This window comes from Phascolarctos cinereus, unplaced genomic scaffold (genome assembly GCF_003287225.1).
Source record: "Phascolarctos cinereus isolate Bilbo 61053 unplaced genomic scaffold, phaCin_HiC Scaffold_5;HRSCAF=322, whole genome shotgun sequence".
NCBI lineage: Eukaryota > Metazoa > Chordata > Mammalia > Diprotodontia > Phascolarctidae > Phascolarctos > Phascolarctos cinereus.
The window spans coordinates 379,891,045-379,912,137 of NW_027555958.1; the positions used below are offsets into that span (position 1 = coordinate 379,891,045).

The 21,093-nt window shown below is 46.0% G+C and overlaps 1 protein-coding gene across 1 annotated transcript; it reads left to right on the forward strand.

The window, feature by feature from the left end:
• The first annotated feature begins 6,960 nt into the window (after positions 1-6,960).
• On the forward strand, positions 6,961-20,514 carry MYBPH (myosin binding protein H). Its single transcript, XM_021003169.2, has 9 exons — positions 6,961-7,201; positions 8,123-8,257; positions 9,056-9,223; positions 14,703-14,791; positions 15,290-15,485; positions 15,701-15,840; positions 16,402-16,561; positions 19,895-20,031; positions 20,167-20,514. The coding sequence occupies exons 1-9, from the start codon at positions 7,018-7,020 to the stop codon at positions 20,512-20,514; spliced, it is 1,557 nt and encodes a 518-aa protein (XP_020858828.2). The 5' UTR covers positions 6,961-7,017.
• Positions 20,515-21,093: the final 579 nt, after the last annotated feature.

Consider the following 21,093-nt stretch of genomic DNA (forward strand, 5'->3'; position numbering starts at 1 on the left):
AGTTCTGGTCCAATCTGTGTGGTAGATTGAGGGGGTAGGGTCATGGGAGGATGGAGTTTAGTCTCGCTTGGTATGTGAACCCGATTCTCCATTATATGCAGATTGATCACCTGCCTTGGGTTTTTAGAGCGTCTTTACTTCCAAGTTCCTAACATTGAATGATTTGATGATCTAACGTGTTTAATTGTCCATCCTCAAGAAAAGGCTTTTTTTGTTGTAATCCTCTTAAATTCAAACAATTGCCTGACCAGTCTCCAGGGGTAGTTGGTATGACCTAGTCGGCTAAGAGAGAACAGCTTGAATCTTAGAATCTCAGAATTGGAAGGCATCTTAGAGGCCATGATAATTGCAAATATTTACATAGGCTTTAAGGTTGGCATACATTATCCCACTGAGCCCCCTGACTCCTCTATGGGTTAGCTGTCACCATTTTACAGGCAAGGAAACTGAGGTTCAGAGGGGCAAATCCCATGGTCATACATCTACTCTCAGTAACAGAATTCATACCTAGGAGTCTAGTAAATTAATCCGAACCCCCACCCTATGCTATGTGCACTCCCTTTCTCTGCCCCTCTCTCACTCTCCTTCCCTCCTCTTCCTTCTTTCCTCTCCCTCTTCCTTCTTTCCCTCTCTTTTCCCTCTCCCCCTTTCCTTCACCTTTCTCCTCCTCCTCATCCTCCTCATCTGCTTCTCTCTCTTCTTCTTCTTCTTCCTCCTTCTCTCTCTGTCTCTCTTGTCTCTCTCTCTTCTCTCTCTTCTCTCTCTCTCTCTCTCCTCTCTCTCTCTCTTCTCTCCTCTCCCTCTCCCTCCTCCCTTCTCCTCTCTCTCTCTCTCTCTCTCTCTCTCTCTCTCTCACACACACACACACACACACACACACACACACATACACACATCTTAGCAGTTCTCATGAGTTAATCTACAATTATCACAAATTCCCAAATCTATCTATCCAGATCTCTGCGCTCTTGAGCATCAGTCCTACATAACCAATTGCCTGCTGGACGTGTTCTCTTGGATACCTAATAGGTATCTCAAACTCAATGTTGTCAAAGAAAACTCCTTGTCTTTCCCTCCAAACTCTTGTCTCTTCCCAACTTTCTGATTCTGAGGGTACCACCACCTTCCAGGCACACGAATTCACAATCTCAGTCGTCACTGCCTCTTCCCACTCCCACACCCACACTAAGGCTTATCATTCTCCCATATCCACCCCCTTCTCTCTACTTACAAGGCTGCCATCTTCATCATCTTTTACCTGGAATATTGCAGAAGCCTCCTAATTGAACTCCGTTACCTTCAGTTTATGGGCAACTAGTGGTATAGTGGATAGAACACCAGGCTTGGAGTCAGGAAGACTCATTTTCCCTGAGTTAAAATCTGGCTTCAGACACTTACTAGTTGTGTGACCCTGGGCAAGTCACTTCACCCTGTTTGCCTTAGTTTCCTCATTTGTCAAATGATATGGAGAAGAAAATGGTAAACCACTTCAATATCTCTGTGGAGAAAACCCCAAATAGGGTCACAAAGTGTCAGACAAGACTGAAGAATGACTGGACAAAAACCTTTAGTTTGTCCCCTCCCTATATTCCACATTGCTGCTGGTGTGATATTACAGAAACACCAGGCTAACTTTGTTGCTTCCTTGCTCAATCAATCAATCAAAAGTATTTTAAGTACCTCCTATGTGCCAGGCACTGTGCTGGGCACTGGAGATAAAATGTCAAAGAATGAAGCAAGAAGCTTCGGTGGTTCCCTGTTGCCACTGGGATAAAACACATACTCTTTTATTTGGCATCTAAACCCCTTCAAAGTCTGGCTCCAACTTACTATCCCAGATTTATTAAACATTATTCCCCCTCACACAGTTTACATTCTAACCAACCCAGCTGGCTTTCTGTTTTCTGGATGGAACCATCTCATTTCCCACCTTCATGCCTTTGCCCAGGCTGGTCCCTATGCCTGGAATACATTCTCTCCTTACCTCTATCTCTTAGAATCCCTAAATTCCTTCAAACCTTGGTTCAAGTACTGCTTTCTTCCTAATATCTTTCCTTATCTGAGTTGTAATAGGACCTAGATGTTGAAGTCAGTGAGCCTGAGTTCAATCCTTGCTTTCTTTTTTTTTTTTTGGCTAGGTAATTGGGGTTAAATGACTTGCCCAGGGTCACACAGCTATTAAGTGTCAAGTATCTGATGTCAGATTTGAACTCAGGTCCTCCTGACTCCAGGGCCAGTGCTCTATCCACTGCGCCACCTAGCTGCTTCCCTACTCTTGCTTTTGTCACCATCTACTCAAATGACCTTGGCCATGTTACTCTCTACACGTCAGTTTCCTCACCTCTAAAGTAATGAAGTTGGACTAGATAAAAAGAAGGAAGGAAACAAACATTAACTGAATGACTACTGTGCTGGGCATTGTGTTTAACGCTTTACAAGTATTATCTCATTTGAGCCTCTCCACAGCCCTGGGAAAGTAGGTGCTATCATTATCCTCATTTTAAAGTTGAGGAAACTGAGGCAGGCAAAGGGAAGAGGAAAGAATAAGCATTTATATGGTACCTATTATATACCAGGTACCACCCAGCACTTTTAAAAAACAAAAACAAATATCTCATTTTGATATATTATCATTGATTATCTCAATGACACATTACAAATATTATCTCAATGATCTGTTATTGTTAATAACAAAGACTGAGTGACTTGGCCAGATTCACATAGCTCTTAAGTGTCCAGGGCCAAGTTTGAATTTAGAATTCCAGGCCCTATTCTCTCTCCACTATACCAAAACCTCACAGCTGTCTCAAAGCCCATGGTTCCTTCTCTTATCAGTGACAGAATTCATGCCCTGGAGTCTAATCATCTGTATCTCAACATCAAAAAACTTAAATATTGTGGAAAAAACATTGCAAAATATAAAATAAATTTAAAAGGGAAAGGAAACTTTGAACCTGATGTACCAAGCAAATTCCAGGTCTAGCAAACTTAATGCTTAGTCCTAGATTGCTTATTAATTTAAAAGCAAAAAACAAAAAAACCCCAAAATAGTAAAATATATAAAAACAAATTAATGTTTTATGGATCTAAGGGGAAAAGAATTTTCTGCACAGTACAAAAACTTAAAGCATTTTTTTCCTTAATTTTGTAGTTCTGTACTGTGGAAAAGCTCAGAATATCACCACTGTTTTAGATAACAGAATTGATAGCTGAGCAAAGAAACGTAATTTGGATTAAAAAATTCTTGCTTTAATAAAAATTCCTTAAACAGTGGGGAAAAAAAGTCAAGGTCAACAGCAACCCTGCCAGCTGCTAGGGCCTCTTCCTCTATTACCTTGTATTTACTTTGCATGTATGAATTTTGGATGTAGTTATGTTTCCCCCAAGAAAATGTGAGCTTTTTGAGGACACTAAATACTTTATCTTTGTATCACCTGGCACCTCACATACTTTCAGACACTTAAGTACAAGGTAGTGTCCAAATGGATAGAGCAGTGGACTTAGAGTCCAGAAGCTCAAATCTAGCCTCAGACACTTACTAGGTATATGACCACAAGCAAATAACTTAACTTTTGTCTATCTCAGTTTTCTCATCTGTAAAATGGTTATAGTAATAGTATCTACCTCTCAGGGTTGTTGTGAAGATCAAATGAGATACTATTTCTGCTATATAAATGGTAATTATTAGTAGTAGTAAATGTTTATTGATTGATTGATAGATTGATGGCCATAAGGCATCTCAAAGCAAACATGGCTGAAACAGAACTTATCATCTTTCCCCAAAAACCACAGGTTCTTAAACTTTTTGCGTGTCATGGACATCTTTGGAAGTCTGATGAAGTCCAGAATAGTTTTTTTTAAATTCACAATGAAAGGAAATGCTAAATTTCATGTAGAAGTTGGTGATAAATAAGATGCAATTTTTCTCTCTCCAAGTTCATGGACCTCCATTCTCAGTCTTCCGCTCCAGACTTCCCTGATTCTATTGAAGGTGTCATCATCCTTCCAGTCATAACCTCAGAGCTGTCCTTGACTTTTACTCTCTCTCAATCTCATATCCAGTCTTTGAAGTCTTGTCCGTCCCATGGCTTCTCTCACTTCAGTACCACGTGGCAAAGTCTCGATCTCATTGCCTCTCATCTAGAGGGTCATCTGTCCATTGGTGTGCCTGCCTCCTCTTCAGTGCATCCTCCTGACCATGGACAAATTGACATTCCTCAAGCTAGGGTCTAAGCAGGTCACCTTCGTGCTTCAGAATGAAATAGAAACTCCTTTGGCGTTTTGAATTCTCCACAATTGGACTCCAAACTCTTTCCAGATGTACTTCACATTTCTCCTCTTCACCAACACTGTTCTAGACAAACTGGTTTCCTAGCTGTTCCTCCATAGGACATCCTATCTACCCCCTCTGAGCTTTTGCACAAACTGTTTCCCCAACCTGGAGGGCTTCCTCTACTCATCTCCACCTCTTAGAATCCCGTTTCTTTCAGGCTCAGAAATTCAAGCACCATCTCCCAGAAGTAGCCTTTCCTGACCCCCCTCAATTGTTAGTTATAGCTAGGGAGCACAGTAGATAGAGGGCTGTGCCTAGAACCAGGAAGAACTGAATTCAGATCTAGCCTCAGACTAACTGTGTGACCCTGGGTAAGTCACTTATCCCTGTTTGCCTCAATTTCTTCATCTGTAGAAGAGAGATGATAATAATAGCCCCCACCTCCCAGGGTTTTTGTGAGGATTAAATAAGATAATAATTGAAAAGCACTTAGCACAGTGCCTGGCATGTGGTAAACACTATATAAGTGTTAGCTATTATTATTTTTGTATGTCGTATATGTATAATACTCAGTATCTAATTCTTCTTTCACGTGGTAGTCTTTTATATATTTGAAGACAGCTCTGATCTGAACCTGCTCAGGCTAGTCTAAGAAGTGATGTTTCCATTCCCAGCATTAGTGAATGTAGTCCCAGGATATAGGATGAGGAGGCTGACCCATTTCTCCTGATACAAGGGATCTCTCTCACACAATTATCTTCAAATATAAGTGCAAATAGTACCTAAAACCAAAGGGAAATGATTTTGGGATCATCTGCTGTTTTAGGATACCTTTTCTCTCTATGGGGACAAATAATGTAGTTAACTTAATTATTTGCAAAGCTAGCTCCAGGTGCAGGACAGGAGATACCTATTAACTGTTTAGAAATCTGAAGCCAGTTGGAATATCTGATCTCAAGGGCAGGATTCTTGCCTAAGGGCAAAGCCTATAAAAACTTGGCTGTGAATCTGCCTGGGTAACTAGAAAAAAGCTGTGATTTTTCAATCAGCAGTAGGAGGACATTTGAGATTTTACCCCTTATCCCTAGGGTTACTGATGCCCCAGGAATCATAAATTGCTTTCTCCTCCTTCCCTACCCCCTACCCTGGTACTATGCCTCTTCAGGGGCTGACTCAGGGTGCTGTGAGCTTACTCACAGTCACTTATAGCCACAGAGTCAGAATCCAGGGTCAAAGATTGGGTCTCCAGGGTCCGCCCCCTGTCCGGCAGGACAGTGAGTCACCTGGCAGAGAATGTAAGCATTGCTTGGGAAGGGGGGGGGTGTCCCAGGGACCCTACCACTACCAAACATTCACTACCACTGTCCAAAATGTTATGTCAGTCTCTGTCACGATTTTCTCTCTTTTTCCACTGTCTCCCCTACTCTTACACACACACACACACACACACACACACACACACACACACACACACACACACACATACACACACGCACACACATATTGCAAGGTTCTTGGGTGGACATATAAGAGACCATTCTCCTGGGGCATGATGCCTTCTCCCAGAACCAAATGTCCTCCAAAGCTCACCCTTTGGAAAAGGAGAGAGGCATAGGATAGAAAGGGAATTTGGCTACATCTCCTGCCCCAATAAGCCCCCACTCCACCCCTGACACTTAAACCCAAGGTGATTTACAGATTCTAGAGGTGGTAATCCTCAGCCAGAGTGTATCTAGGTTTCACCTCTCATCCTTAGCTCACTCCCTGTCCCACAGCACTAGCTGTTGTTGATGACTTCATGATGAAATCCTTCTACTGAACATGGGGAAACTGAGGCACAGAGAATGGATCTGGAGGAACCAAAAATCTTGCCACTTCAACTCAATAAAACACATGGAGTCCTAGATCCTTTAAGGACCAATAGGTTATGGCCTGATTGATTAAAGGCTTTCTGTCAGATGATCTCTCTCCCACCTTAGGTATCCACAGGGCCCACCCTCCCTCTCCATAAGCATTGACTTGCTTGAGCTCTCCCCAAAACCCTTTAGGCTCTAGCTTCACTTGGCCCAAAACTAACAAAAGTATTCTCAGGGAGTGAGGGAGAAGGAAAATGAGAACCCTATGAAATCAGGGATCTTAAATGAAAAATGACAAGGCCAGGGAGATGGTAGCCAGGAAGTGAGACCTTTGGGTGGGATGCTGAAGGGAAATACTCCACAGGGGAGAAGTTTGGCTTACTTAATCAGAACATTTGGGCACCTGGCCTCTCAGTTAGAGAAGTCCCTGGGGAGCATATGGAAACTGACCTAATGAAATCTGATCTCGAGCCATTTTCCAAGTGAAAGGTTCCCCCTCCCTTCCTGCCCCTTGACCCCTCCCCCCTCAACAGGTGTCCTCCTTACCTCTTGGGTACCCTCCGAGCTGGAGCACCAGGGGGCTGAAGGATCTTCAGTACTTCCCAGGGGTGACAGAGGAGCTGATTCCTCAGGGGGCTATGGAGGCCCCTCCCCCAGGAGCTATTCCTGGCTACAACTGCCTTGGCCTTTTCCTTACTCTCTCCCCCCTCTTCATTCCCCCAGCTTGACCTGACCCCACAGCTGGGAATAGTTTGGTTGGGAGGCGGGGTGGCTACTGACTATATAAGCCCAGAGTTCGGCATCGTGTCACCCAGGAGCCCTAGAGACCTCCACCCCCACCTACCTGCATAGATCACCCTGAGCTCAGAACCCACAACCAACCCAAGGATGCCTGGAGAAGCAGAGGTTGAGACCCCAGCCTGCAAGCCAGAGGAAAAGGCTTCAGAGCCTGCCAAGGAGCCCACCCCAGAAGCTGTGGGGGAAGAGACAGTGACAGAACCCAGAGAACCAGCCTCAGAGGAGCCTAGCCCAGGACCCCCTGCAGTCTCTAAGCCCCCACCTGCAAGTGAAGGTGAAGTGAGAAGGGGTGAGGACAGTGACTGGTGGAGGTGGGAGGCAGACATAAGAAGGAAAATGCTTTGTTAAATATCATGCAACTGTGAGTTATTATGGACATTGAGATGGAATAGAAAAAACACCGGATTTGGACTCAGAACACCTGGGTTTGAATGCCATCTTCAATGCTTTCTAGCTGTGTGATCACAGGCCAGCCCTTAATTACTCTAAGCTTTAATTTTCTCACCTGTAAGTTGGATGTGATCATTTCTCTATCTGCCTCCAAGTTTGCTGTGTTTGTTGTGGGGTAGTGTATGTAAAGTACTCTGCAAACCTTAAAAGGCTAGGTAAATGTTCACTGTCATCAGCGTGAGACAGTGGTTGGGGAGTTGGTCATCTGTGTCTGAAGAGTTGGGTTCAAATTCTGCCACTAACAAATACTGGCTTTGTGACCCTGGGCAAGTCATGTAACATCTAAGTGACCCCAAACAACTCCCTAGGCAGTTAGGTGCACAGCAGATGGAGTGCTGGACTTGAAAACAGTAAGACCTGAGTTTAAATACTGCTATATGATCCTGGGCAAGTCACTTAATGGTAGTCTGCCTCAGTTTTCTCATCTGTAAAATGGGAATCATAATAGGACCTGCCTCTCAAGGCTGTTGGGAGGATCAAATGAAGTATCTGTAAAGTGCTTTGCAAACCTTAAAGCACCACATAAATGATATTATTGTTATCATTATGATCATTTTAAAGTCTCTAAGTTGCAGAGCTAGTGTTCATCTGCAAAGACAGAGAAAGGTTCTCCTCCATGCCAATTAAAATCACAAGTCTGGTCCAAAAACCAAAATCATTATCATCATCATCGTCATCATTATGGTGAGGGAAAGGAGGGGTGGTTGGGCACTGACCCCGCTGAACCCAGGCCTTCTCCCTACAGATCTCCCCAGTTGCCCATTGCTGCTGAGCGTGGAGGATGTGACTGACAGCTCAGTGACTGTGAGCTGGGAACCCCCAGAAAGCCTAGGACGGTGGGGGATAAAGGGTTACACGCTGGAATATTGCCTGGAAGGAGGTGAGTAGCCCAGACATGGGCAGAAGAACCATGGGACAGAGGTGGCTGGGTGAGAAAAGAGGTCATCAAAACCCTATGGTTAGCCAGGGATTTCACGTTATATCTGGGTTAGTTCCAGCAGGGGCAGCCAAGGGAAATCAAGGAGATCGCCATTTCTGTGGGACTTCCAGAATGGGAGAGAGCCTTCCCCAGACACCCCCCTGTTCCACATAATTTTTTGGGAGAAGGTAGTGCTCACTCCCCAGAATAGATATATAATCTCCTTGAACTCGGGGCCTAGGCTATGTGTCATCTTGTAATTTTTAGTCCCTACCATAGAGCCCGGCATATATTAAAACCTTAATACAAGTCTGGTGAATTGGATTAAAAGCAGAGAAATTGATGAGGTGACTACAGAAAGGTTTCTCATCTCCCCCATCCCTCCAAGAGAATCTAAAATGAAAAATAAAAGGTTCTAGGATAAAAGGTTCTAGGGTTCTAGCTGTGCTTTTTGACCTCTGTCCCTTCTTCCCCAGAGAATTAATGAGGTTCTGTTCTCCTCTCTGCCTCTACTTTACTGGGTAACTTTGTACAGATTACATGCCCTGTCCGGTTCCTAGCAGCCCTGTCTCTACTTCAGATCCCAGGAAGAAGCAGGCAGCTAGAAGGGACTTGAAATACAGGGTGCCTTGGACAATGGGAAGGGGGAAAGGGAGTAAGCAAGGTCCAGAGAGGAAGGGTAGCTTCCCCAAGACACACAGCGAGTGATCAACTGCCTTGACTCAAGGCTCTCACTTGACATCTCCCATTGTTCCCCAGCCTCAGAGTGGGTACCTGTGAATGCACAGCCCATGATGGTCACCCAGCATACCCTGCGAAACCTGGCTATAGGAAACAAGCTCTTTTTTCGAGTATCCGCCGTGAGCTCCGAGGGTGCTGGCCCTGCTGCTGTCTTGGACCAGCCTGTACATATCAAGGAGTTCATTGGTAAAGTGCCACCCCCATTACCTTCATCTCCCAGCCACCTCCTCATCTCCATTCCTCCCAGAGCTATAAGTGAGGCAGAGGGACCACAAGACCTCAAGAAGGGAAGAGAGACTTGGAAGGAATCAGTCTCTTTAAACTGAAGGCCTGGCCAACCGCGTCTCCAGCAAGGCACCTCTGAATCTGGACCATTGTCTGGTCAAGGGGCAAAGGATGCCAAAAAGGGAGTGTCCTTCGGGGAAGAATAATAGAGATCATTAGAATTAGAACCAGAAAGAACCTTACAGGTCATTTTTCCCACCCCCTTACTTAAAAACAAAGGAGGAAATTTGGAGCCAAAGATATTAAATGATTTCCCCAAGGTCATATGGGGAGTAAGCAGCCAAACTGAGGTTTGAACCTATGCCTCTGATTGCAGATTCACGATCCTTCCTAGGACACCATGCTGCTTTCCTAGGTGTATGTCTCAGGATCTCTCATCCCTCAGAATCAAGGCCCGTGGCACGTCTAATTTCAATGTCTCCTACTGCCTTTATAGGCTTCTTGCCCTCCAAAGACTCATTGCTCCATCCCATATTCTTCTAAAGGCCTGGGATTCAGTCAGCCGATTGGTCAATAAGCATTTATGAAGCACCAACTACGTGTCAGGCACTCTGCTGGGATACAAAAAGAGACAATAAGCAAGCAAATATGTACAAATAAGCCATAGACAATATAAAAAGGGAAACATTAACAGAGGAAAGGTGCCAGAATTAGTGAGTTTGAGGAAGACTTCCTGCAGAAGATGGGGCTTTACCTGGGACCTAAAGGAAGCCTGAAGGTGGAGATGAGAAGAGAGAATACCATAGATTTGGGGAATAGCCAGAGAAAATGCCTAGAGTGGAGAGATGGAGGAGCTGGTTTGTGGAAGAGCCTGGAGGCCAGTGTTACTGGATGGAAGACCATCAGGGAGAAAGTGTAAGGAGATGGAAAGGTAGGGGTGGTTAGGTTATGAAGGGCTTTGAATGCCAAATGGAGCATTTTGTATTTGATCCTGGGGACAATAGGGAGCCACTGGAATTCACTGAGGAGGTGGGGTGACATGTCAAATCTGTGCTTTAGGAAAATCTCATTAGTGGCTAAGTGGAGGATGGACTGGAGCGGGGAGAGCTAATTGGAGAGGGAGCTAAGAGGGTCTCTGAGTCAAGCCATAGCTTGGCCATGTGACCTGTGATGGGGAAGCAGAATTAGGGAGAGGGGAAGAAAGGGTCAGGAAGTATAGGAAAGAGCATTGGATTCAGAATCAGATGGGCTTTACATCCAAGGTATGCTCATTATTACTTGTGTGAGCTTGGCCAAATCAGTCCAGTTTGTTGGGCCTCAGTTTCCTCATCTGTAAATGAGAGTGCTGAACTGACTTTTCTGGGTGCCTCTAGTTTTTAAATCCTAGGATTCTAGGAAGGAGAACAGATTTGGAAAAGAAAGATGAGAAAGAGGAAGGCAGGCTGAGGACCCTGGAACTCAACCGCCCTGTCTCTGTTACTAATATTTCTATTTGCAGGGTGCATTAGCCTCATTCCTATTAGTTACTGCCTTGGAAGGGCCGATCAGGTTTCAGTATCTTAATGGCAATGAGTCATTTTGTCTGATATGAGCTCCCTAGGGATCATTTGTGGCCCCAGGGTGGAGAAAGACACGAAGAAGCAGGTGTCTTGGGGTCTGTGCCTTCTCCTTCCTTCTTTCCTTTGCCACTCTCGTTATTTCTCTCCTCACCCACAACGATGAGCAGGAGGGTTCAGGTCCCCTCAGCTCTTTGAGACAATCCAGGGCAAAGCCACAGAGGTAAGAAGAAAAGACTGGGCCTTTCCTGCAGAAAGAAGGGCCTGGTCTCATAGAATTTAAAGCTGGAAGACCATTTAGCCAAACCTCCTCATTTTATAAATCAAGAAATTGAGGTTTAAGATTATAGATTTAGAAATGGAGACCATCATGTTCAATACCTTCATTTTACCGAGAAGGAAATTGAGGCACAGAGAAATAAAGTGATTTGCTCAGGGACACACAGTTAAAGCCAAATTTGAACTCTGTTCTTCCTGGATCCAAAGGTCCACCATGATATCTTGCCTGGTGAAGTGATGTGGTCCATTTACAAAGAAATGGGATCTAGAGCTGGGATTCAAACTGGAATCATTAGGGATAGGCTGGACTAGCTTTCAGAGACTCCAGAAAAAGTGGTTTAAATTGCTTAGGATAATAGAATCTTATCCTGATAAAGGGCCTCAGAGATCTTTTGCTTCTACCCTATCATTGACAGGTAAGGACATTGAAGCCCAACCAGAAAAATAAAGTGATTTTTTCCCCCTGTCACACAGGCAATACTCAAATCCAGGTCTCTTAATTCTGGTTCAGTCTAGTATTCCTCTCACTACGCCTCCCTTCTAAGTTGTCCTCCCTTGTGTTTTCTGAAACCCCAAAAGATTTCCATCATTTAGGCCTGGGAAGATTTGACCCTTCCCAGAGGCAAAGTATGGGGAGAAATGACCTCCACAGGTCCTTCCAAGCCTGGAGAGGCTAATTCTCTGTACTCCCACCACAAAGTGAGACAGGGAGAGTTGTTAGTTTGTGAGGGAACACGACTTCATGGGCACACTGTAATTGGGTTTCAGAAAATGAGAAAACATCAAGGTTCCTAATAGTCAGCCTAGGATCCCAAGAGTGTCATTCTTTAGCCCACATTTCTAAAGTGGAGCTATCTCCCCAGAGAGGGCTGTGATGATGCACCTGACAAGAAAGGACAGGAATCCCTATTCCCTGGCAAAGGTCCTAAGATGAGGCAGACCCTAGTAGGAGCCCAGGCCCTTTGTGGAAGAAGATGGATAACACCAGCAAACAAGCCAGACATTGCTTGCACTTCACTTCATTAAAATTCCTCTGGGGCAAAAGGAGGAAGGAATTTCCTGGAGAGAAAATGGGAAGGATGGGGGCAGGGAGAAAATATGAATAACCAAGTCCCTCCTAAAAGAGCAGAAGGGAGGGGCCCTGTCATCCAAGGACCTCAACTGCTCAGCTGTCCTCCCCTACTGCCACCTGGACCTGCCAAGCATACCTCTCCCCGCTTCAGCTGCTCCAACATCATTCCTCTGTTCCAAAAAGGAATGGCATCCTGGACAGACAGATGCCTGCTGTCTAATCCCAGGAGAGACAGAGTGTTCCTACCCCTCCTTCCTGTCCCCAGACACTTTCCATCAGGCCCTTCCTCTCAGCACTATCTCTTATGGCATGGAATATATCAATCTATCACCCAATGACCCTCTGATTAGATGGTCTCAAAGATCTCTTCCACGGAAAGATCGCTGGGGTTAGTCAGAGGGCCTGGATTCAAGTACTGGTTTGACCACATACCTATCTACTACTACTACTACTACTACTATTACTACTAGTGCTTTAAAGTTTGCAGAGCTCCCCAACCCCCCCATCTTTCTTCTCTCTCTCTCTCTCTCTCTCTCTCTCTCTCTCTCTCTCTCTCTCTCTCTCTCTCTCTCTCTCTCTCCCCCTCCCCCTCTCTCCCCCTCCATATACATATATATATATATATACACACACACACACACACACACACATATATATACAACAACTTGGTATATAATTGTTATTATTATTCTCTCCATTTTACAGATGAGGAAACCAAGGCTGAGAGAGGTTAAATTATTTGTTCAAGGTCACACAGTAAGTATTTAATGCAGGATTCAAACAAAGGTCTCCCTGAAGCCAAGCCCAGAACTCTATGCACTGACTCTATGAACCACCTAATTGACTATTATTACTACCTGAGTGACCATGAATAAGTCATTTCACCTCTCTACATCTCATTTTCTCATCTACAGAATGATGAGGTTGGAAGAAGTTTGGTATAGGAGAAAGAGTGCTAGATTTAGGAGTTCGAAGAAATGAGTTCAAATCCCAGTTCTTCCACAGTAGGATCTTAGGAAACTCACTTACTTTCTCTGGACCTCTGTTTCCTCATCTGTATAATGAGAGGATTGGACTAAATGACTTCTAAGTTCTCCTCCAGCTTGAAATTGGCTGTTGTAGGGTTTTTTGTTTGTGTGTTTGTTTGTTTTGCGAGGCAATTGGGGTTAAGTGACTTGCTCAGGGTCACACAGCTAGTAAGTATCAAGTGTCTGGTCTGAGATTGGATTTGAACTCAGGTCCTCCTGACTCTAGGGCCAGTGCTCTATCCACTGCACCACCTAGCTGCCCCTGTAGATTCTGTTGTTTGTTGATCTCTAAGGACTCTTCCAGAGATGACCTCTTATTGATGCCATTCCCATCTCCTCAAAGTTTGCCACCACAGAGATACAGGCTGCTCTAAGAGAATCCCAGAAAAGTGATCTGAGGAGCATGGGAATGTCCATCACTGGAGGAATCAGCTCTTCTTTTGGGGATGAGTCAGGCGCTGTTCTGATCGCAGCTATATAGATGTCCTAGATGCCTTCTCATAGGACCTTTACATCTTAAGGGATCTATCCTGGGGAATCAGAAAGTTCTTCCTCATGTTTTGTCTCCTATGCTAGCTGGGGAAGCTGGTTTCATGCCTGCCATGAGGTTCCCAGCTACATGTTCCTTCTTTCCATGTATATGCCTGAAAGCGTGTGTGCCCTCTCCATCAAGATTGACTCCCATCTCCCAAGGAATCCACAAGAGAACCAAAAGGCTTCTGACTTCATCTGGAGGGATCAAAGTGAGATGTTAGGAATGACTTCCTGATTATGAGTCTAACAGACATAGATATGGTGACAGAGAGGGGATGGGCCACACTCCCAATCAGTATCAATTACATTAGGGACAGTGTAGCCTAGAGTAAAATGATTTCTGACTGGTGCATATGACCCTCCCAGAAGGGAAAGATGGGGGTCTAGATTGAGGAGGCAGGAAGATTTATTTCCTCCGTTCCTCAAAAAATCTGGGACCATCAGGTGAACAGGTGCAGTGCCTGTTTTTTACTAGGGTGAGGCCAGGGGAGGAATTGGAGCCCCAGGCAAATCCCAGCCTCACATGGTTGGAATTGCCAAGAGAGTGCCATGAATGTTTAACACTTCACACTCGCAGGAAGCATGTGCAGGGCTTCCCTGGGAGAGCCTGAAGTCATGTCACTCACTCTGCCTCCCCTGGCTGTGCTCTCCATTGGGATCTCCAAGCACATACTGGGATATGGGACATTGCCCTCCCCACCCAAGGAAGGGCCATCCTTGGATCCCAAGAAGGTAGGCAGAACTTGAGAGAGAGAGAGAGAGAGAGAGAAGAGAGAGAGAGAGAGAGAGAGAGAGAGACAGGCAGGTAGACAGAGAAAGATAGATGGGCAGATAGAGACAGAAACAGAGAAACAGAGAGAGAGACACATCATATTCTATGCCCTAGATGTTTCCCCCTTAACCATCCTAAGACCCCACCTTCATGCTTAAAGGGACTGGTGGCTGGGCCAATTGTTCTTTTTCTGACTCAGAGGCCCCCAAGATCCGAGTCCCCCGCTACCTGCGCCAGACCTACATTCGTAAGGTTGGAGAAGTCATCAACCTCCAGATCCCTTTCCAAGTGAGTATGTTTTTTCCCCTGGGGAGTTGAGATCCTGTCCCTTTATACCCTAAGCCTCAGTTTCCTCATCTGTGAAATGGTCTCTGAGTTCCCGTCAGCTCTGGATCCATGATCCTACAATCCAGCTCACTGTCCTTTCACTCAGTGGGCCTAGTAGCTCCTCCTAAAGCCAGGCTCTGGACCACAATCTTCTTTCTAGCCCTATCACTCTGCTCATTTGCTGGCCAGGAAGACCCACTATTCAAACCCATTGTCCTCTGAGCAGTGTGACAGCTATCTCTCATCAGGATTGCTGAAAGCATGGGAGGGTGCCTCCAGGTCTTGTTAACTGTATGACCACTGAAAGTTTCCCCACCAGGAAAATGAGGAGCAGAAAAGTTTACTTATTTCATGGGATTGCTAGGAAAAAGGTATTTCATAAACCTTAAATAACAGAAATATGAATTCTTATTATTGTCATCATCTTCTGCTTTTCTTCCCTTTTCTCTACCCCACCAGGGTAAGCCCACGCCTCAGATCACCTGGACCCATAATGGCCATGCCTTGGACACCCAACGTGTGAATGTGCGCAATGGGGAACAAGATTCTATCCTCTTTATCCGCTCAGCCCAGAGGACTGATTCAGGCCACTATGAGCTCAGCATTCAACTAGAAGGCCTAGAGGCCAAAGCTGCGATTGACATCTTGGTGATCGGTATGTCTGAGGGAGAAAGGAGAGAATCAAAGCTGATATTTGGGAACCATCACATCCCCAGTCCAGGGAGGGCTCAGTCGGGTCATGGGGGAGCAGCAACCAGGAAGATGTGATCTTTGCCATTCTGGGTTTGTGAGCCAAGGGAAATGGGTACCATGGTAGGGATGTGCAACCATGGAGAGGATTGTAGTCCCAAATGCCACCTGGCCTTTCAGAGAGACCTGGGCCCCCCAAAAGCATCAAGTTGTTGGATGTGTGGGGCTTCAATGCTGCTCTGGAGTGGACACCTCCGGGGGATACTGGCAACACAGAGTTACTGGGCTACACGGTACAAAAGGCAGATCGGAAGACAGGGGTGAGTAAGGTTGACGGCAGGGCTGGAGGGGTCTTGGGAGCTCCCTTCAGAGGACCAGAGTGGGGAGGATGAGAGCATGGCATAGTGGCAAGAAGGCATAAATTAGGAGAGACTTGGGAATGAATCCCAGGGAAGACCTTTATTTACTAGCTGTATGATCATGGGCAAGGCAAGTCACAGCTGTTTCAGTTCCCTTGTCTATAAAATGGGAATACTGTTGCTTTCATTCCCAAGTTTCTAGAGGTATCATGAGGAAAGCTGGTTGTAAACCTTAAGGCACTATGTAAATGCAAATTGTTATTCTCTTAGACTAGTGTCTGAAGTGTGAGGAGGAGGGACTGATTTGGGGAATCCTGGTCAAATATGGAGGTCTAGCATGGGAAGGAAAAACCTGGTACTTTTGTCACCAATCCCCATCTTCCTTCCACCCTCTGGGACCTCCCAACTCAGTAGGACCATTCCTGGGATAAATGGTCCAGATATCCATGGATGGGTTGGATTTGGTGAGCAGAGAAGAGGAAGGCAGTGTATCTGGGTGACTGGGTGCTGGGGTCCCTGCAGCAATGGTTCACAGTGTTCGAGCGCTGCCACCGGACAAGCTGTACGGTGTCTGACCTCATCATTGGCAATTCCTACTCCTTCCGGGTCTTCTCAGAAAACCAGTGTGGCCTGAGTGCCACTGCCCCTGTCACCACTGAGCTCGCCCACATCCAGAAGGCAGGTGAGTCTCTGTTCCCAGGGACCCAGGGGGAGAATGCTTGTTATGGCCCCGATCGAGCTTTCTGTTCCTCTTTGTGGGTGTCTTGCAAGAGCCTCTCAAAGTCACACCTCCTCTGTGCTTCTTCTCTCTCTCTCTCTCTCTCTCTCTCTCTCTCTCTCTCTCTCTCTCTCTCTCTCTCTCTCTCTCTCTGTATGTGTGTCTCTCTGTTTCTTTCTCTTACTCTCTCTCCTCTCTTCTCTGTCTCTCTCTCTCTCTCTGTCTTTGTCTCTCTGTCTCTCTCTTCCCCCCCTTTCTCCCCCCATGTCTCTCTGTTTCTCTTTCTTTCTTTCTTCTTTCTTTCTTTCTTTCTTTCTTTCTTTCTTTCTTTCTTTCTTTCTTTCTTTCTTTCTCTTTCTTTCTTTCTTTCTCTCTTATCTTTCTGTCTCTGTCTCTCCCAGTGTGTAGTGTCTCTCTCTGTTTCTTTCTCTCTCTCTCTCTCTCTCCCCCCTGTGTTTGTCTCTCTCTGTTTCTTTCTTTCTTCCTTCCTTCCTTTCCTTCCTTCCTTCCTTCCTTCCTTCTTCCTTTCCTTCCTTCCTTCCTTCCTTCCTTCCTTCCTTCCTTCCTTCTTCCTTCCTTCCTTCTTCCTTCCTTCCTTCTTCCTTCCTTCCTTCCTTCCTTCCTTCCTTCCTTCCTTCCTTCCTTCCCTCTCTCTCTCTCTCTCTCTCTCTCTCTCTCTCTCTCTCTCTCTCTCTCTCTCTCTCTCTCTTTCTCTCTCTTTCTCCCTCCCTCCCCTCTCCCTCCCTCCCCCTCTCCCTCTCTCTCCTCTCCCCTTTCCTACTTCACACAGACACACACCACACACACCACACACACCCCACACACACACACACACACACACACACACACACAAACACACACACTTTTGACTTAAAATACTGAGGCCAGTTCTCCGTGGTAACATTTAAGCACTTCCCACTGCCTATAAATAAAGGATAAATTCCTGACGGGCTCTCCACAATCTGATCTCAACCCACCTGCCCAACCTCATTTCATACTATTACTACCCCTAATAATAGCTAGAATTTACATTAGAATTCGAGGTTTACAAAGCACTTTCTATCTCATCTCATTTGATTCCTATGACAATCCTGTGAGGTAGGTAATATCATTATCATCCTCATTTTATAGATGAAGATCTGAGGCGAACCAAGGTCAAATGACTTGTCTAGGGTCACACAACCAGTTAGTGTCTGAGGCAGAATTTGGACATGGGTCTTACTGATTCGAGTTCAGTACTCTATCTGCTGCACCACCCGGCCTTCCCCCTTCATGTTTACAGTACTATTATGTTCCATGTCTGTTCCTAGCTCTCATTTAGTGGTCTCATTTTGCCCTCTCTCCTCTTCATGGCTTTGCTTAAAACCACTCTCCAAGTCTGGAATGAATTACCCTCTCACCCACTCGTTGCCCCTACCCACATCTCCATCAGCTGATGTTCTTCTCACGCTTCAAGGTCAAATGCAGGTGCCACCTCCTGGGTGAAGCCCTCCCTGTCAATTCCTACCCCCCACTGAAAGCGAGCTGGCTCTACTCAGGATTATAACAATGTTTTGCCTGGGCCTCTCTCCTTTGCACTTATCTCATGAAATCTATCTTCTCATAGCTATTTGTGTACTGGTTTTTCCATCCATTGGATTTTATGTTCTTGAGAGTCAGGCCTAAGACATATCTTTGCATCTCTCATTTATGGTACAGCATTTGCACACTGTGGGTGCTTAGCAAAAGTTTGTTGAATTTAATTATATGTCCAAATGAGTACTGTCCCCCTGGGAAGCTGTGTGCTTATTCCGAGACATACAGCTCCAAGCATTTTGGGGTCTTCTCACTGACCCTCAGTGGCTGGGGCAACATTTTTTTAAAATAACCTCAGTGGTGGCAGGTCATTGAACACTAAGGGCAGATTTTTGAAGACAGTTAAACAACATTCAGAGTCCAGTTGGCTTGGGGTCCAAAGTGCGTTGAGGCCTGTCAATGGGTTCTGAAAGCAGTTTCTAGTGAGGGAGACGTTTCCATGATTGGAGTGTGTCACCTTCAGAGGATTTTAAGATTTACAGTTGGAGGGGATCTCAGGGATCATGTTATCCACACCCCTAATTCTGCAGATCAATGAGGCTGGAGGAAGGTAATTAACTGGCCCAAGGTCACATAACTAAGTAGTAGAGAGGGGACTGCTTAGGATGATAGAATGTCAGAGCTAAAGGCAACCTTAGGAATCATATAATGCAAAGTCCCTGTTTTACAGATGAGGAAACTCTGAGGCTCAGGAGAAACAAAGTGAACCGCCTAAGTTCCCACAGTAAATCATAGAGGGAACTGTTTAGAATGATAGAACGTTAGAGCTGAAAGGGATCTCAGAAAACATCTGCTGCAAAGCCCTCATTTTACAGAGGAGGACATGGAGGGTTAGGAGTGATAGTGACCTGCCCAAGACCACACAGCAGAGCCAAGACTTAACTCTGGTCTCCTGACCCATAACAGCACACTGCATTCACTTAGCTCTGTTTTTTGTTAAAACTCCGTGGCGTAATCATCTGGTTACATACCTGCCTGACCCCAGAATGGCTGTCCCCTGCCCTGCATGCTGCTCTGGCCCTCAGAAGGGGGAAGCTCAAGGAAGGGCAGACTTGCTGGGACATCAGCTTGAGTAGAACAGAATAAGTAAAGTGAATATCTTTGCCAAAAGAAAAATCAATGCTCTCTCAGATCGCTCAGAGTGACAGTAGCTTATGTATGTACAATAGATTGCTATCCGACTTTATTTCTCTCTTATCTTAAGTCTCTGATTTCCTCTGCCTGTCTCCCTATCTCTAGGTTCCTGTAAATTGCTCACACCCTGCCTGCCAACAGCCCCAGGAGCTGGGGGCCCTGTCTCAGGGTTCTACGGAAACAGAATAAAGGGGGTGGGTGGATGTATTGCCTCTAACTCTCTGACTCCACAAACTTCTCCCTCTCTTCCCCTTCCCTTCCTTTGCCCCTCCTCCCCCTCTCCCCAAATTCCAGCAGAATTCCAACCTGGAAACCTGCTTCACCCCTAAAGTCAAAACTCACAAGTCACTTACTTGAATTCTCTAGGCCTCAACTTCCCCATCTGCAGTATAGGGATATAATAATCCTTACTTTATCACTGTAAGGCTACAGTGAGATCATTCACGTGAAGGCATCTTCAACATTATGTATGTGTTGGGAATGCCGTTATTCCACGGGGGTGGAGGGAACCAAGCCTCTTTCCCAATGAGTCCAGCTTCCTGGGGTTTTGAACCCTTGTTTCATTCCTCTCCCATCCCCCTTCATCAGATACTGTTAGCAAGAGAGAAGGCATCCCAGAGAGAGACTTCTCAGAAGCCCCCAAGTTTACCCATCCCCTGGCAGACCATAAGACCACCCCTGGTTACAGCACCCAGCTGTTCTGCTCTGTTCGAGCAACCCCCAAGGTGAGGCGCTCAGATGGGAAGGGAATAGTGCAGTGAGGAGGGGGAGACACACAGGAGTGCTAGCGGGACTTACCAGCAGGGAGCTCTCCAGCTCCCACCCTCAACCCCGTATCTCTTACACTCCTACTTTTCCAGCCCAAGATCATCTGGATGAAAAACAAGATGGACATACAGGGTAACCCCAAATACCGGGCCCTCAGTGAGCAAGGCGTGTGCTCCCTGGAGATCCGGAAGCCCAGCCCCTTTGATGCAGGTGTTTACACCTGCAAGGCCATCAATGCCCTGGGCGAGGCGTCTGTGGACTGTCAGCTGGATGTGAAAGGTGAAGGATTCCGTGATGAAAGATGGTGGAGGGGGTGGGAGCAGACCCCCATTGCAGATGTTAAAGCTGGTGCAGGTCTTTTTTTTTTTTTGGTCCTACTCCATCACCTTGGAGCTGAATCAAGCTGGGTAAACTCTAAGAACAACCCTGGAGAAAACTAAGACAAGAAGGGATGGCAGTGGGAGAAACCAAGGTCAGACCTTGAAACATGGGGAGGAGATAACATGTGAGGGTGAGGTGTCAGCTTGAGGTTGTGGGCCCTCCCTACCCCGGAGATGCTGGACAAGCCCAGAGGGAGGAGGGAGATGGCCTCTTTCGGGCATCCACAAGCTCAGGGATGCTGACACATCTCCCCCAGGCTTCTCCTCCTCCCCCTAGCCCCATAGCCTGCAGACCTCTGATGGGGGGAATCTCTTACAGCTTCTGCCACACACTAAGGAATACCAGCAGCTTCAGACTGCAAGGGTAAGTTAAAGTTGAGGGGCGTTTGGTAAGGTTTGGTAAGGCTGGGGAGTGCTCAGGGGCAGAGAAACTCTGAGATCAGCAGGATTGAGGTTCGGGGGGAAAGTGAGGATGAGGAGGGCTTATCACTAAGAAAGTCATGGGTAAAGCCCAGGCTGAGGTTGGGAGGAGGACTGGCTGAGGTTGCTCCAGAAAGAGATGTAGGCACAGTGGGTAGAGTGTTGGACTTGGATTCAGGAAAACTGAGTTCAAATCCAGCCTCGGACACTTACTTAGCT

What these genes read in the sequence shown, in the direction of transcription:
- MYBPH (XM_021003169.2), top strand. Translation starts at nt 7,018, where the DNA reads ATGCCTGGAGAAGCAGAGGTTGAGACCCCAGCCTGCAAGCCAGAGGAA. An exon ending in ACCTCCAGATCCCTTTCCAA is followed by an intron (nt 14,792 to 15,289) that starts GTGAGTATGTTT and finishes CTACCCCACCAG; the next exon opens with GGTAAGCCCACGCCTCAGAT. An exon ending in GATTGACATCTTGGTGATCG is followed by an intron (nt 15,486 to 15,700) that starts GTATGTCTGAGG and finishes CTGGCCTTTCAG; the next exon opens with AGAGACCTGGGCCCCCCAAA.